The 18,070-nt window shown below is 32.5% G+C and overlaps 1 protein-coding gene across 2 annotated transcripts; it reads left to right on the top strand.

Moving 5' to 3' along the window:
* Nucleotides 1-5,522: 5,522 nt before the first annotated feature.
* LOC107609156 (serine/threonine-protein kinase CTR1) lies at nt 5,523-12,483 on the top strand. 2 transcript variants are annotated; one of them, XR_015891972.1, is made up of 16 exons: nt 5,523-6,093; nt 6,191-7,332; nt 7,416-7,714; nt 7,806-7,950; nt 8,305-8,420; nt 8,948-9,219; nt 9,312-9,623; nt 9,716-9,756; nt 10,023-10,091; nt 10,384-10,484; nt 10,585-10,669; nt 10,755-10,853; nt 10,945-11,013; nt 11,399-11,596; nt 11,727-11,821; nt 12,001-12,483. XR_015891972.1 is itself a non-coding variant. In XM_016311004.3 (16 exons), the coding sequence occupies exons 2-16, from the start codon at nt 6,460-6,462 to the stop codon at nt 12,098-12,100; spliced, it is 2,808 nt and encodes a 935-aa protein (XP_016166490.1). In that variant the 5' UTR covers nt 5,523-6,093; nt 6,191-6,459; the 3' UTR covers nt 12,101-12,483. The 2 variants fall into 2 exon arrangements, 1 of the variants encoding a protein (XP_016166490.1); XM_016311004.3 differs by having other exon boundaries at nt 11,465-11,596.
* The last annotated feature ends 5,587 nt before the right edge of the window (nt 12,484-18,070 follow it).

Here is an 18,070-nt window from a genome sequence, read left to right on the forward strand (position 1 = left end):
TCTAGGTTTTCTCTCTACACATTCATAGTTTTTAGGATTTGTTATGTTCATTGTTTTTGCATTGGGATATTGAGAAGAGTTATTGCCTCATCAAGACTTCGACATTCTAGTTCGTTCTCTTTACTTGTCTCTTACTCTTCCATGTTCCTTAATTTACTTAATTTTACTATTGGATTATTTTAGCATTTATTAATACAAGAATTACTTTTATTTTTAATTAATCTTTTGATCATTATTTATCATGTCTTTCTTTAATTCCCTTTCTTATGTTATGAATTTTACATTTACAATGAGCGAGTAGTTCCCTAACTTGATGGGGAGTTGATTGAAAGGAACCCTTGAGTTGGGATGCTCAAGAGAAAGATTGTAATTGGGTTTATTGTTGGATTGCTCTCTAGACACTAACACCAATCCTCCCAAGAGCGGATTGGAACTTGTGGATAGAAACAGCATTCCAACTTGTTTGACTTTTCCTTACTTAGTGAGGGACAACTAAACATAATAACCCTCAATTGTCAATTGATCTTGAGAGTACTCCAACAAGAATAGGGTTTCCAGCTAATCAACTCCCAGTCAACGCTTTTATTTAAATTTATATAAATTCTCTAATTTAATTTTCTGCCATTCAACTCAAACCTTTTTGAAAACATCCGATTAATAAAATAGCACATTTTTCTGCAACTCGTTGGGAGACGACCTGTGATCCATACTCCCAGTATTTTAATTTTAATTTCTGTGACACCCTTCTAAATTGATAAGCGGATTTCTGGTTGGTTGAGAACTATATTTGCAACGCATATTTTATAATCATTCTTAACTCGCCAATTTCAGCTACCATCAATACTTTTATAATTTAATATACAATATTATCCATATGAACATGAGTAGATGTTAGAAGAGGACAAATAAGTTTTTATAACGCCCATGTTAAAATGTTGAGGAATAAGGAGGAGACATTCTCAATATGATAGATAACATCACAGTGCACTATCAACAACTACGTGATGATAGCACACTACAAGAAATTATCAGAATAGCGACCGATTTTAGCGACTAAAAAAATTGGTTGCTAATAGTGACTGATTTAGCAACCGATATAGAATTTCTAGGACCAGAAAAAAATTGGTCGCTAAATCGGTTGCTAAATTATATTCAGTGATTAATTTTAGCGACCCACAAAATTGGTCACTAATAAAAACTGAATTAGCGACCGATCAGTTTATTATACAGCTAGAATACAGTTGGTCACTAAATCGGTCGCTATTTTTTAATTTAGTGACCGAATTAACAATCAAAACAAGAGAAAAAACGACTTTGGGATTTTTGGTCACAAAATTGGTCACTATTTTTAATTTAGCGACTGATTTTGCAACTGATAGAAAAATAGGTTGAAAATTTGTTTGGTTGCTAAGGCAATGGTCGCTAAATCGGTTACTAATAGCAACCGAATTAGCGACCGATAAATTTATTATACAACCAGAATAAAGTTGGTCGCTAAATTGGTCGCTATTTTTTAATTTAGCGACCAAATTAGCAACCAACACAAGAGAATTAACGTCTTTAGAATTCTTGGTCACAAAATCTGTCGCTATTTTTTTAATTTAGCGACCGATTTTGCAACCGATAGAGAAATAAGGTAAACAATTATTTAGTCGCTAATTCGATCGCTAAAGCAATAGTCGCTAAATCGGTCACTAATTTAAATAAAATAATATAGTTACTGAAATACCCTCGCAAACCCTAACTCAATTCACTCACACCATTCTCATATTCTCCAAACAATTACTGAGTTACAGCACTGTCTTCCTACTTGCATCTATGCCGCCGTCGCCTCGCTTTCATGCTCCATGTAGTTCTTGTGCGACCTGAACAAAGACCAGAACAACCTCGCCGAGTGGTTCCCATTCATATCCGGTGAATCTCTCACTCCGTCGAGATCCGAATCGGCGCCGAAGAACCTCGATCTTGAGCGGAGAAACAGAATCGCCATGGAGCGCGAGCGGCAGAGTGAGGGCTCACGCTTGATGAGGTTTTAGACGCGATTGATGGTAGAGGCGTCATTGATGACAGAGAAATAATGGAAGGACGAAGAGGAGGAGGAAGAAGAAGATGAGCTATTTGCGCAATAGGAGCACGGTTGCACGTTAGCACAGTTAGAGCAGAAAATTGGTCGCTAATCTAGTAATTTTTTGTAGTGGCAGTTTCATAAGAAAGGATCCATCATCATCAATGCTGCCAATTTAAAAGAGATCGATGAGGAACAAGATGATGCAAATGATTATATGGACCTATAACATTAATTTATTTAATTAATTAGTATTTAATGTTTGATTTGGTACTTTTATGATTTAATATATAATATTATTTATATTGAGAATTGATAAATAATAATTTTTTAATAAATTTTATAACAAGATTATGAATATAAAATAAATAAATAAATATTATTTATTTAAGACATACTGATGAAAGAAATGTCGAAAACTGGGGGTTACAAAGTAGATAATTGGATTTATATTACCCTCAAATTTAGTGTAAATAAATTCAACAGCAATAAAAAAAATATTATATACACTTTAAAAATAATATTTTTTTTCAAAGTTAGAAATAAAACTCAAACTCACAACTTTTAGGTGAATATGAAGAGATTATATCTAATGATAAACCCAAAAAATTTTAAAAGTGGGGGCAAAAATATATATACTAAAATAAATTTTGTTGAATATTATTAATTATATAGAGATATAAAAATTAAAAAGAGTTAGTATAGAATATATCTTTAATAGAAAGATATCTATATAATATCTTATTTATATATTTTTTTATATTTCTATATTTATTTTTATACTTATTTTTATTCAAAAAGAATAATATATATTAAAAAAATAAAAAACGAAATCCAATTTTATTAATAATTAGATATATGTGTAAGACATAATTTATTAATTTATCTATTTCATTTTCATTAAATAATAAAATGTTTTTTCTTATAATACCTCAGGTGCTAATGAAACTATTTTAGTGAAATTTAACTGTCTCAATTTCCGGGCGATTGCGCCAAAAATTCGAGTTCCTTTTGGATTTCCCTCTTGATCAATGACAACCGCGGCATTATCATCATACTGTATTATCATGCCATTGCTACGTTTAAGTTCTTTACAAGTACGTACAATTACAGCTCTAATCACTTCTGATCTTTCTAAAGACATATTTGGTACCGCTTCCTTGATTACAGCAACAACAATGTCACTTTCATTCTTAAAATACTATTCATTATATATAATTTATAAAAATATATTTTTTTATTTCTAAAACTTGAACTTAAAATATTTTAATTAAATTATAGATAACTTATTATCCTAACTAATTTTTTTATGCACATTTAATAATAAAAAACTGAATCAATCAGTACATTAGTGTCTAATGATACACTAGTATTCATAAGTTAAAATTAAAATTATATATAAATACTAAAAAATTTAAATATGTATATGAAAAATATGTTTATATAAAATAATAAAAATTTAATTTACAATTTTTTCTTTCTTTTTAAAATAATTAAATTTGTTATATATTTTTTAATTTAATTTTGATATAATGTTAGATGAAAGATTTTATGCATCTATTTAATTACGTATTGTAATTAAAATATTTTTTGTTATTATTTTTAAAAATAAAAAATATATTTTAAATTAGTAAATTAATCATTTCATTTTAAAAGTTTATATACAACATAGGTACATATAATAGAACAAAAAATAAAAAATAAGTACTAAAGATGAATAAATTGAAAATAAAATAAAATATATAAATAAAGTCATGAAGAGAATAAAATGTTAGTTTAATACCTAAACTATAATTGTTTGAATTAAAATTTGCAACTAAAAATATCAAAAAGAGAAATAATGAAATTGGAAGACACGTAGAGTCATCAATTTATATAAATTAAAAAAACATGGAGAATTCGAAATTTATCTTTTGAGGAAGAGAAGATAACCACTAGATAAAAAATAGAAAAAGAAGGTTAAAAATATAAAAATAAGAAGAGGCCAGGGTTTAAGAGAATAAAAGAGTGGTGACACAAAAATTAAATTTGATTAAATTAAATAATAGTCAAAATGATAGAAAAATAAAAAAATAAATTTAGAACTTTGGCAAATTAAATTTAATTTATTTGTAGTAGTAATGAAGATATATTATATATAATTATTTTTTAAAAAAAAGGTTAAAAAATACAGTAGGACAAGTGCCCCTCATTATTGTTGTTATTGAATTCGTCCCTAATTATATCATTTGAGTTATAATTTGTTGATCTCTAAAAATAATATTTTTGTGTATTTATATCTATTGTTTTATATATTTATAGATTCATTATACTTGTCGATAACACTTTATACAAATTATTAACATTTCTCTAATATATAATACACATTAAAAATATATAAAATCATATAAATAAATATACACAACTATTGTTTTTGGGAGTGCATATAATATTTTTGAGAAATAGGTAACTACAAAAATGTATTTGTATGATTATATATAACATTTCAGTAGCTACTCATATAAAAGTGGCTAGAATAGCTTTCATATGAAGATAATATAAATGTCGTTGTTGAACAGTCAAATAAATTTGATTAAATTATTTGACATAACAAATTTTACATCTCATCTATTTTCTTTATCTAAAATTCGTTCTAATTTTCAGGAAAATAATTACCAAACATCTCTCCTAATTTAACTGTTTAGGCTTTAAAAGTAAAGTTATATTATATTAAAGTATTAAACTATATTAATAAGAATAGAATTCAAATTCAATCCAATAATAAACCCCACATAAGTTAGCATAATATCACAAGTAAAATTACTACAACAAATAAATATGAAAAGAGCAATGTGAGAAATTCTTTTCCGGTTAGCATCAACAGACTATTTTAAAGTTATTTTTTATTTATTTTAAAATTTATATTTTAAATCATAAATTATTAATTTATAATATTAAATTGTAAATTAAACTATTAATATTAACTAATTAAAATTGATTCTCCATATTTTTATAAAAAACCAAAAGTTTTAATTTATCTTTTAATTAGTTCTTTAATTTTTAAAAAATTTAAAATTATTTTTTTTTGTTTTCTAAAAATATAACATATATATTTATAAAATTTTATTCTTTCAAATATTAAAAACTTATAAATAAGAATTAGAATTTTAAATTATTACTCAATAAATATTACCAAAAAGATCAATTATATTTTGAGTAAGTAATCTAATAGTATTATTATGGGAGTGAATTTTCTTAATTTTTTTAATTATTTAATAAAATATAATATTTTAATATTTAATAATTTTTTGCATATTTTTTATTGGTTTCAAATATAAAGTAAAAAAGTTATACATACCTCACAAAATAACTGAGAAAAAAAACGAGAGAATCCATTTTCGTAATATTACTATATATACAACACATGATTAATCAGTTAATCTGCTACATTGTTATCTGGTATTATCTGCTGCAGCTACCCACCCACAGAATCCCGTTACGCGCTACATTACCATCCCAGTTCCCAGGCCACTAATGGCGCCCTTCGCACCTCATCGTTAACGTGTCCTCTCCCCATTGGCACCCCATATGACGTGTCGCCTCACCGAGACATATGCACTCTACCACCCCCAGCTCACTTTAGCATACCGACTTGGTATATATAATTCTTTTCCATTTCCCACCCAATTCAATATCCCAAAAACTTCGCATAAAAAAACACACTGCCTTCGTCACGCACTAGCCAAAACCAGCTTTTCAGGACTTAGTCTCACACAAACACAAACTCTAACACACTCTTTCCATATCTCTTTTCCCATACTCTCTCCACCGCCTCGGAAGTCCAAAACTTCTGCACTGCAATACCCATTGGTGGATTTTTTGTTTTTGGCTAATATTCTTTATTAATTATTTATTTATAGTACTACATAAACTTCCACTCTAAGCATTCCCTCTTGGGTTCTACGAGAGGTCATCAATTGCCTCATAACTGAAACCTCGTCATCAATTAAGTCTCTGTTATCACGCAGCGTTGAACCATAAATTTGCAGGTGCTTCATTTTAAAGTGAAATTTCTATAAGATTAGTATTTATAATGATATATGTTGCAGCTTAACAACGTTTACGTATGTTATGTGCATGTTATAGTTTGAGGGAACAAGAAGACGACGACGACCACCACGAACAACACGACGACGATTTCAGAGGACAGTGGTTTGCACGGGACAAGTCCGTGCATCATCTTCAAAAGCAGCGATATTTACAACTGTGATTGTCGTAGGTGCGTAAGGATCTTCGTGTGGGTGGGTGGTTAAAATAGAAAAGAAAGGAGAAAAAAGTGAGTTCACGGTTTGTGAGTGAATAATAAAGAAACAAACAAGAAAAGGAGAAAAAGAAAAAGAAAAAAGGCAAAAAAAATGCCTCATAGAGCAACTTACATTTTCCCTAGGCAATTTCCAGAGAGAGGGTTGGATGAATCTGCGAGGCAGAGATTGGATCACGAGAAGAAGAGACTCGTCAACTCTGTCAAATCACCTGATAATGATAATAATTTTGGCACTGAAAACGACGTCGCGTCTTCAACGACTACTACTACTGCTACTGACACACCTGTTACTACTGCTCCTCACTCCAAAGACGTCGTCGTTTTTCCCTCGGGGAAACACTCGGCTGTTTCTGACCTCTTCGCCGGCGCCGGCGTTGCCGGAGTAGGCAGGTTCAGGGCAAAGAGCAAGCAAATCGCCGCCTTCTGTAACTGGATCAACGATAAGAAGCGTGATTCTGGTAACCGATTGGATTGTCGCCGCCATGCTTTGGCGGCAGCGGAGGAGGAGGAGGATGATGACGATCACGAAATGTTGGTTCCTCCCACGGCGGCGGCGGGGACGGTCAAAGATTCCAGCGGCGGCGGAGGCGTTGACCAGAGCTTCGATCGGCAGGTGTCGCTGCCGCGGTTGTCGAGTGGAAGCAGCTACGCCGGGAGCTTGTTCTCCGGAACGACGACGTTCGACGGCACCGCCACATTTTCCAGCGACATTAACACCATTAACATCAAAGACGACTCCTCGTCCCCCAACGCAACAAGGAAGCACCACCACGACGAAGAAGAGGAGCAAGATCGCAACAACAATAACATCGATAACAGTTATGCTAGAAAGTACAAAGAAAGCTACTACCTCCAAGTCACATTAGCGAAGAGGCTCGCTTGCTTAGCAAGCCTCAGCACGGAACCCTTTCTCATCACCGCAACCGAGACTTGGGATGCTGAATCCGTTTCTTATCGCTTATGGGTAAACGACACTATTTTACCATCAACATATTTTTTTCCTTTTGGCTTCGCTGAATGTTTGAGTGCGTTTTGTGTGTTGTTCAGGTGAATGGGTGCTTGTCGTACACGGATAAGATATCGGATGGTTTTTACAACATACTGGGTATGAATCCATACCTGTGGGTGATGTGCAACGAGAACGAAGAAGGGAAGAAGCTGCCTACGCTGATGGCGCTGAAAGCAGTTGAGCCGAGCGAATCGTCGATGGAGGTTGTCGTTATTGATAGGCACGAGGACTGTCGGCTTAAGCAGCTTATGGATAAAGCGGAGGAGCTGTATTGTGAATCGGAGAACTCGTTGGCGCTGGTTGAGCAACTTGGGAAGCTAGTTGCCATATGCATGGGGTAAGGACTCGAGAGAGAAACTAAATTAATCGCATTCTTGAATATCCGTTTCTCTATTTCATTTATATATGTTTGTTTTTTGCATATGAAGGGGCACCTTTCCGGTTGAGCAAGGGGATCTGCACAACCGGTGGAAGATGGTAAGCAAGAGGTTGATAAGTTTTTACCAATGCGTTGTGCTTCCCATTGGAAGCTTGTCTGCTGGTCTGTGTAGGCATCGCGCCATTCTCTTTAAGGTGAAATTCGTTCAGTGAATTATTTATTTATTTATTTGTTACATATGAGTATGTAGTATGGATCATTCTATGATTATGTTACGGTGATTAAAAAGTGCTTTAAAAATTAAAGTAACTTTTGTTGTTAAACGCTGCTTTTTAAAAAAGTTTTGCTTAAAAAAAAATTGTTTCTATTAACAATACCTGCATAGTTACCATAGTCACACCATAGTATGTCATACTAGAATTCACCTAGCATAAGTATGTTGCATGATCAAAATAGTAGCAACACGAGAATGCATGAATATTGGATTATTATTCCAGATTCAGCTGATCTTAGATTAGTATTTGGTTTGTTGAATTTTTCTTATGCAGAGATTGGCAGATTATGTAGGTTTGCCATGTCGCATTGCTAAAGGTTGCAGGTACTGTGCTTCAGATCATAGATCCTCTTGTCTTGTCAAGATTAAAGACGACAGGCAGCACTTAAGGTTAGTAAAATGGCTACTGCCCTTTTTGCAGTTTCACCTATTTTTTAGCTTTCGGTCTTCTTCACAGTCGGGATAGTAATGTCAATCCATAACAATAATGTTTCTCTGCTATGTATTTAATTTATTCCAGCAGTTTTCATCGACTTGCTTCCGTTTTCTCCTCTTTAAATTTTATGTTATCGCACGTTTGATTTTTGTGAGTCGCACGTTGATTTATAAGTTGTATCCTTGTAATTTTCTGTTTAGAAATTCAGACTGCTGGTTTTCGGAATCGCTTGTGACTTATATATGCTTATCTGAGGAATCCATTGAATATTGCTGTCAATGGATTCCTCAGATCTGTGTTGGCTTGTGACTTATATAGGCTTATCCCTACTTTTCTTTGGGATTTGACTTGTGAGTTGTGCCTTATGAGCTTATCCAATCTAATTTATTATTACTGTGTTTGTACATCGGCTTATGATACCCTTGGGATCTGTTTCTTGTTGTCAATGGATTGTGATATTATCTAACTTCCTTTTTAACAGGGAATATGTTGTGGACCTAGTCGGAGAACCAGGAACCATCCACGGGCCAGATTCCTCGATCAATGGAGCATATTTGTCTTCCGTTCCTTCTCCATTTCGGATTTCTCATTTAAAGGAATGCCAGTCGCCATATCTGGCTGGTGAAGCATGTAACCGTTCAGTAAATTCAAATCTTACAGGTTGTGTACAGGAAGGTCCTGAAGGAAAAGATACTAATTTGCTGAAAAATTATAAGAACTCCAGTTTTGCCTCAGTTGATCAAAATTCTGGAGGTATGCCAACTTCCATCTCTTTTTGGATTTGAAGGTAGTCACGTAAAATGTGAAATTGTGGGATTTATTAATTATCCATTCTTTTCATGAAGGTGTTTCTGAAGCTGTTCGTCCAGCCTCTGTAACATACGATGAATATCCTGGAATTGCTAAAGATGAGGTTGTGGCACAAGACATTTCCAACAATGAGATCATTACGAAGAAAAATTCTGAAGCAAAAACCATTTCTAACCAATCTATACAGAGCACAACCAACCAGTCAGCACAAGAGAAGATAGGCAATAAACATGAAAACCACGGTTCTGGAAATATTCCAAGATACGTGAATCTTGAACCATCGCTTGCAATGGACTGGCTAGAGATAGCATGGGAAGATTTACGTATCAAAGAGCGTATTGGTGCTGGTAAATTTTCTGTTTGCCCATCTACTTCTTTTTGAAGGAACAAAATAGACTCATTTGACCCTCAATTTCGTTATTTTCCTCCCTTTATGCAGGATCATTTGGGACAGTGTACCGAGCTGAATGGCATGGATCGGTAAATTCTCTTAGGCACCTAATTTTCATCAAGTTGATGCTGGTGTACTCCATGCAAATTTATCTGGAAGTTCTTTTTAATGACTTCAGTCATATAGCTTCCGGAGCCCGTTTGATTGTAGTTGAGTGGATAAGTGCATTATCCATGACTCTGATTATATGTAACCATGGAAGCAACTTGTGTTGAATATGAATTCTTGACGCAGCCTATCACTTTTCATGTTATTTTTCATTTTGGGATTCCTCATCTGTTGAATTTCATTATAGGATGTTGCTGTCAAGGTTTTAACAGTTCAGGATTTCCATGATGATCAGTTGAAGGAGTTTTTAAGAGAGGTTAGTGTGATGGATCAAGAAATGTATTACTTATTCAAATGTTAATTATTGTGATCAAATGGTCATTGCCCCGTCTTTCTTGAAAGCAAGCATGCATATTAAATGGCGATCAAGGATTCTTATTAAGTCTAACAGGTCATTTACTCGGATAAATTTCTCCTCCATATAAATGTTTACATTTTTTCCGAATTGTTTTGTTTTTATCTTGATATGATAATTATTCAGATGTAGGAGGCCCAAAGCTTATCTAGTAATGAGAAGACACATTCACATGTTACTTTCATTCCTTCAGGTTGCAATAATGAAACGTGTTCGGCATCCAAATGTGGTGCTCTTCATGGGTGCGGTTACAAAACGTCCCCATCTATCTATTGTCACAGAGTATTTGCCTCGGTATTACATCTGATTCCCATCATGACTTAACTGTCTTACTGAACTCTATTGCATGAAGTGTTTTAAGTGTCTTACTGACATTTTTTGGTATCTTTGACAGGGGGAGTCTATACCGCCTGATACATAGGCCAGCATCTGGTGAAATTCTTGATCCGAGGAGACGACTACGGATGGCTTTAGATGTGGTGTATATCAGTTATTCTTATTCTTACATGTTGATGGATTTTGTAGTCCTTGATGATATATTAGATTGTCTTTGTCTGATCGCAGGCTAAAGGGATAAATTATCTCCATTGTCTAAAGCCTCCAATAGTGCACTGGGATCTGAAATCTCCAAACCTGTTGGTGGACAGAAATTGGACAGTAAAGGTATAATGACATTGGTTTGCAGTTGAGTTTCTCCATGAAAATTCGATGAATTTTTAGCGAGTGTCTGATTTCTTCATAATTTCCTGTTCAGGTGTGTGATTTTGGATTATCCAGATTTAAGGCGAACACTTTCATATCATCAAAATCTGTTGCTGGAACAGTAAGTCTCTACTCTGATCAAGTGATTATTCCCATTTGCATGATGGTATCAACCATTTAGACTTTTAGTTGTTTTCTAATTCATTGGTGAGTGATTTACTGCTTCATAGGGAAAGGGAAGGGATTTGAGTAGTACTTCAAGTTTTATGTAGTGAGAATTCAACTATTCCAATACACAAGTGTGCCTAATGCTTGCCCGTGAGGTTGTATATTTGATGACAGTTTGATATCTTGGGCGGGGAAAAAGTTACCTAGTTATTCAGCTTGTGCCTTAAGGGATAAATTCATCATTTGTATAATTAGGTCGAGTAGGTTGTGCATGTTGGAATAGATCTGGAGGAAGTTCCTTTTAACATTGAAGTGGCTATTCTATTAATATTTTGCAGGTTGATCTTTCACTTCACGGTGCTTCAACTTCAATTAGTCTGTAACACTCTTAATTTTCTTTTCAGCCTGAATGGATGGCCCCAGAATTTCTTCGCGGAGAACCTTCGAATGAGAAGTCTGATGTCTACAGTTTCGGCGTCATCATGTGGGAACTCATAACCCTGCAACAACCATGGAGTGGACTTGGCCCTGCCCAGGTGAACATTTTCATACCGAATTGCAGATTCTTGTGGACAATCATTCTTGCAATAGTTTTTCTTACATCAATGACAATAAGATTGGTTGATTTTGTAAAAATAGTTTATTAATCGTCCTGTGTGTGTTCAGGTCGTTGGAGCTGTGGCTTTCCAGAATAGAAGGCTAGCTATCCCTCCAAACATCTCCCCAGTATTGGCATCTGTTGTGGAATCATGTTGGGCCGAGTAAGTGTTGATTCATTGGTCCTTTAGTCTTGCACGACATCAAACTCTGCAGAGTTCTCAAGGAAAATATGTTGGAAATATCATACAGTAGTTCATGTTTTCTATTCTTGCTTTATTAACTGCATTCTTCTCGGATTTGCAGCATCTCCTTATTTCTAATACGTTGCTCTTTTCTTCAGTAACCCTGCTGATCGCCCATCTCTTCCTAGCATAGTTGAGTCGCTGAAGAAGCTGCTAAAGTCGCCAGTGGATTCCATAAAAATGGGTGATGAGACATAAGAGGAGCATGCATGCCTGCTGCCCATGATTAGTTGTTAATTTTTTTTTTTGTTGTTGCTAACTGGCGGCTACGGAGAAATTATTGTCAATTTAACCTGAGAACCTTGACTGGTTTTTCAATTGTGGGAGAACCACCCTCTCAACCGATTGCAACTATGTAATGGTTGCTTAATGCTTTTTACTAACCCGTTTCAGAAGGACAATAAAAAATGCCATCAAGTGGAATGGAGTAAAATTAAAGTGGTGATATTGTAGATTTCCTTCCTGTATCTTGAATCTTGGGCTACTGAATTGTATGAATGGAACTCATGACCTCGAGCTCTTTTATCTCTGGCTCGAGATCAATAATATATATTCAAATATCTAGAGCTTACTATATTATATATATATTTTTGTTCCTGTAGTCTGTAGACATGTTCAATTGAGGACAAAACTTATTCTGGTAGCCACATTCTCTTCTAGCATTCTACGGCGTGGTTATTTATATTTTATTTATTATTTTATTATAAAATAGTTTTTTCGGTTCAATCGGTTGAATTTATAAACCAATAAATTAATAGTTAGAGCGGTTTGATGATCGGTTTGATTTTTAGAACCTTGTTCTACGCCCAATGTGTTGTATTTGCCTAAGGAGTAAGGAGAAGGCATTGGTTGTCGATGCAATTGTTGATCTATTGTAGATTGGCCAATTATAGTATACAGATTTACATATACAGATATTCTCTTAGAAGGATATCGTGATGACACGTGGAACAATGTTGGTAGGTGGGGGAACAGTTTAGAGATATGGTTCAGAGAGCTTGAGAGCTTATGAGAGAATTTAGAAGCAAGCCATGCTGCTGGCTTGACTTGGATGTAGTGGAAGTGGATCTTTAAATGTTTGGCCCGATAATGGAGTCTTGGATTGTGATATTGGGCCTCAAAGTAGATCTTTTATTTTTTGACTTTATTATTAGTTTGTTGTTTGGTTTTTTGGAATATTATTTTAATTTTATTCTCAAAAAATTATTTAAATTATAAATATTTTCTTATTCATAATTATTAATACATATGTTTTTAAATATATATAAATAAAAATTTTAATTTTTTTTTAATTTCTAAAGTATTTTTTAAAAATATATATTTAATATTAAGTATTTTTTATCTATTTTAAAATATTTTGAGGACAGAATTTTTTTAAAAGTGTGTTCAAAAATCCAGGGTGAATTAGAAATTTTATCCATATTTTTATTTGATATTATTTATAATAAGTTTGCCAACTTTGAAATTAATCAAATTAAACAAAACTACTTTTATTAAAACAATTCTGTTAACCATAAAAGTTTTATTATTAAAAATAATAATGACAAATGTTATAAAATGAATTTTTGGTATTTTTACTTAAATAAATTAAATTTCATATTTATATTTGCATGTATCTTTTTAAAATATTTATAATTTTTTTTACATTAAGTGCAAGAAAAAAATATTCATAACTAACTTTGGGCCATGCAAATTATAAAAATCTTGGAAATTAAAAGAATATGAAGTTAATTGAAAAACGGTGAAATAAAAGATCTTTACATGCTATTTAGTTTATGTTTTGGGTTTATATTTGAGTAAAGTATCGTTTTTGTTCTTAACGTTTGGGGAAAGTTTTAAAGTTGTCTTAACGTTTCAGTCGTCCTATTTAAGTCTTTAACGTTTTAAAATTGACTCAATGTTGTCCTGCCGTTAGGAATCCATTAACAGAATTGACGGCGGGACAAGATTGAGACGATTTTGAAACGTTAGGGACTTAAATAGGACGAAAACGTTGGGGACAAAAACGATATATAGAAATAAATTTTAATTTTATCCTTCAATAATATCAATTTTTTACTCTACATAATATTCAATTATTTTTTAATCACATCTAAGTAAATTACACTTAATGAGGAAAAATAGTTTTTGATGTGCTCTAACCATAGTGTGACTAGGCTCTTGGTATTAGCCCTTTCTTCTTGCATGGATGCGGGAACACACCTTTTGTTCTACAACCCACCGTAACTTCTGCACCTTCCGTTTCCTTCTTTCTTCGTTGTTGAATGACGTGATCGAAGAGAAGGAGAGCCGAGAGAAAAGAGACGATGTTGCTTTTGGTGGAAAGCAAGAAAGGTTAAATGAATCGACATAGTTGTAAGAATCGGTCCGAACCGATCTGTTCGACTGCAAAAACCGATGGACCGGACTCGCAACTGGTCTGGTGCAATCTTGGAACAGCTTAAGTAACAGAATCGGTCAAAGTCGGTTAGAATCAGTCAAAGCCGGTCAAAGCAGGTAAAAACTTCTTAGAATCGATAAAAATCGGTTCAACTGAACCGTTCGAGAGAAAACTCCAAAATTGATGAAGATGTCGTTCGAATCTTAGTCTTCTTTATTCTGCATGCTCTTGTTGGTGCTAAACTATGTTGTTCCTTCTTATTTTAAATGCTAAGTATTAATTCTGTAGTAAAAACGTGCATTAATTTTTTTAGATATCATTTTAATTTTATACTCAATTATATTTTAATTAATCTTATTTTTTGTTATTCATAATTATCAATATAAATATAAGTAAATATGTATTAATAAAAAATATAAAATATTTGTATCAATTATAGTATGATTTTTTATAATTTTATGATATTTATTAATATTATTTGTCAATAAATATATATAATATATAACGACATTATAAATATAAACTAATTATATAGTTTTTAACTTAAAAAATATTGACGTCAATATTAATGAAAACTTAAAAAAATTTTATTGTGAAAAAAGACTAAAATTTTATATACTTATTTGATAAATAGATTGTAAGTTGTTGATTATAATTTGTTAAAACTTGATTATTTTTAAAATATTACTGAAGATATATAGTAATATATCTTAAACAAATAATTTTTCGGGCAAACCAGACCAAATTTATTAAATTAAACAATTTGTAACTTCATAAAGATGTTTGTTCATCAATTGGGAATATTTTTTAAGCTCAACTAACTTTAATGTGAGAAGACAGAAATATCATGATTTCTGATTGAGTTATAAGACAGAAATTTGAATTGAATTTTTGCAATGCTAAAATATCATGTCGATTATGAACGGTCAAGAAGAAAAATTCTCTTGTGAAATGAGAGGAGATTTTACACAGTAATGAATAAAATATTTAATTAGAACATTTTTTGTCCAACACAGTTTGATATATGAATCTTATGAATTTCTGTTGATTAATGAACACATTTATTAGAATTTCTAACATTTGAGAATATATATCTTAAATTCTGTTGATTAATGAACTGCCCCCATCAGAATCTTGACCCTCAATGTCGAACTCCATCGGCCAACGCTGTGCAACGTTCTTCCCTGAATCCATACAAACCAAAGTAGGACTTGGCACAGTGGGCCAGCACCTTCACTGCCTCGGACCACTTCGACCACGGGCTGATCCCGCGCGCCACCGACTGGAGCAGCAGCAATAACACCACCGACGGTGGTCCTCCTCACTGCACCTAGGGATTCCTTCGATGTTATGACATTGCCGAAGCGAAGACCCAAGTGCATGCTTGTTATCCTTTTTTTTGCCCCAAACAAGGCCCATGTCGCCAGCCTCCCTCCAACGGAACGCGGGATGTTCAAGATCCCGTTCGACTACACCCCACCAAGCCGGCTCCATCGCACTTTTCATGTGCTCACGCCATCTCCTCTGCGCCAGTTGCATACTGCAACAAGGGGCCAACACATGTCGACATGTGAAACAAAGTGGAAATAAATTTGTATATCTGTATGAACTTTGATCTGTACACTAACGCGACCATATTTTTAATGACCCAATATAGATTGATGACCGAATTTTTAATTCAATCAACTAAGTCAAACTGGATTTACCAATTCGACTAATAAGATCAAACTGGATTTAATAACTATGCTAAAAACAACTTTTACTAATTTTTTTTATCTAAGAACTTAATTTCATTAAACAAAAAATATGAGGGTCATCTTTGGTTTTTTGAAAATGTAATTTTTTTTCTTTTTGATAAATAGAAAAAAACGATTGCACATTAGAGGAGATTTAAAAAAAAAAATTAAATACTAAAAAAGTTTTTGCTTTTTACTTTTTTAAAAAAGAAAAGTATTATTGACTTAAAAAATTAAATTAATAATTTTTTAATAAAAACACTTTTTTTTAATATGTAAACACATTTAAAATTTTATGAAAATACTTTATTCTTGAAAAAAAAAATACTTTTTCACTAAAAAAATCAATCCGAATAAATACTAACTATCAGTTACATAATAACTTTAGCATCACAATAACACACAACGAATTCAAATTATAACAGTTTAAATTTTTCTTTTACCTTTGGTATACCGTTTACTTATTTAAAATTTTAATTAGAGTAGTAAATACTTTAGAGTTTAAGAATTTTCTGTCATCTATAATAACATGATTTTCTTATTATATTTTATGTAATTGAAATTTATTTATTTTATACATTGTAACTGTTAAATAGATTCTAAAATTTTTATTTATGTTTTGAAATAAAATTTTATTCTAATCTTTTTAATTATTTTACCAAATTTATAATTATAAAAATAAAAATATAAAAACTAATTTCTCAAGATTAAAAATAATAAAAATGTGGTTGGAAAATAGGATCACATACTTTGGCTCTTCTTAGGTTTAATATTAAGTTTTTTTTTTTTCCTTTTTGGTTTAATATTAATTTTCATCTAATACTATTCTAGTAAACTAATAACACTATAGAACGGTTTTCATATACTAATAACAATAAATATAATAATAATAAAAAGTTTCAAAAACCAAAGCATTCTCCAAAGAAAAAAAAAGCCCATTAATGCTGATCCAAAATTTACTAATGGCTCACCTGTTTGTGTGGCTCCCTCAAGCTGAGTATAATCTGCCAAGCTGCTCTCTCAAAAGAGACAAAAAAAACCACATGTCATAAAGCAGTTTAATCAAAAGGAATATCTGTATATCTGTACAGATTTAAATCTGTACCGGAGAGCGACCCTTGTAGATTTTGTAAGTTTGTTAGTTTATATACCAAACAATCATGAGATTTAGTTTTCACCAGAAAATGGGCGAATGCCAAGCAAACTTAGAAGTGCAAGTGCCGTACTTTTTAAGGGGGGAAAGTATTTTTTGGAAAATAATTTTCTGTTAGTGGTAATGAATAAAATAGAATGGATATTGTCTTTCGATTTTGATGATGTCATTTTTTTAATAAATTTATATAAATATATAATGTAAATATAGAGTAGCATTATAAAAAAAAATAGAAGTGCCATTAAATTTGTAACTCACTTTTTGTAGGTGACACGTCAACTTGAACAAAGCCCTAGTGTGTTGTGAGAAATTATGACTTGAACGAATTTTTATAACTATACTGGTTAAATTTTTAAAGTAATCTTTCACATTGTGCTTTTGAATTAATTTTACTTCTGAGATTTCAATTCCACCCCAAATTGAGTTTTGAGCTGCACACAAATCCTTTAGCCCATTTCTAACGTGAGTCAGCAAGCGGACTACTAATGTGACAGTCACTACCACTTAAGATAAATGAAACAACCACCTAGGATAAATGAAACTTACGTGGTTGGCGCACAATGAATTTAAAACGTTTTGTTTGTGCAAAGGAATAAAATAATTGCTTGGTAGAGGGTTGATCATTCAGGCTAATTTTTTTTTATATGAGATTGATATGTGAGTTATGCTGAGTTATGGAGTATTGGGGAGATATACACGATTGTGGCGGCTTTCAATTTTTTGTTTTAGTGAGAAGAAATCAGACCCAGGGTTTTCTGCCAGTAGCCCAGTACACAAATCGGATCCAGAGTTTACATAAATCGGACCGAGGATTTTCTGCCAGTACATAAATTGGACCCAGGGTTTTCAGTACCTCCTCATACCCTGGTAAAACACCATATACCTTCATAACTCTGCTA

Source organism: Arachis ipaensis, chromosome B7 (genome assembly GCF_059453495.1).
Source record: "Arachis ipaensis isolate K30076 ecotype BB chromosome B7, ASM5945349v1, whole genome shotgun sequence".
Taxonomy (NCBI): domain Eukaryota; kingdom Viridiplantae; phylum Streptophyta; class Magnoliopsida; order Fabales; family Fabaceae; genus Arachis; species Arachis ipaensis.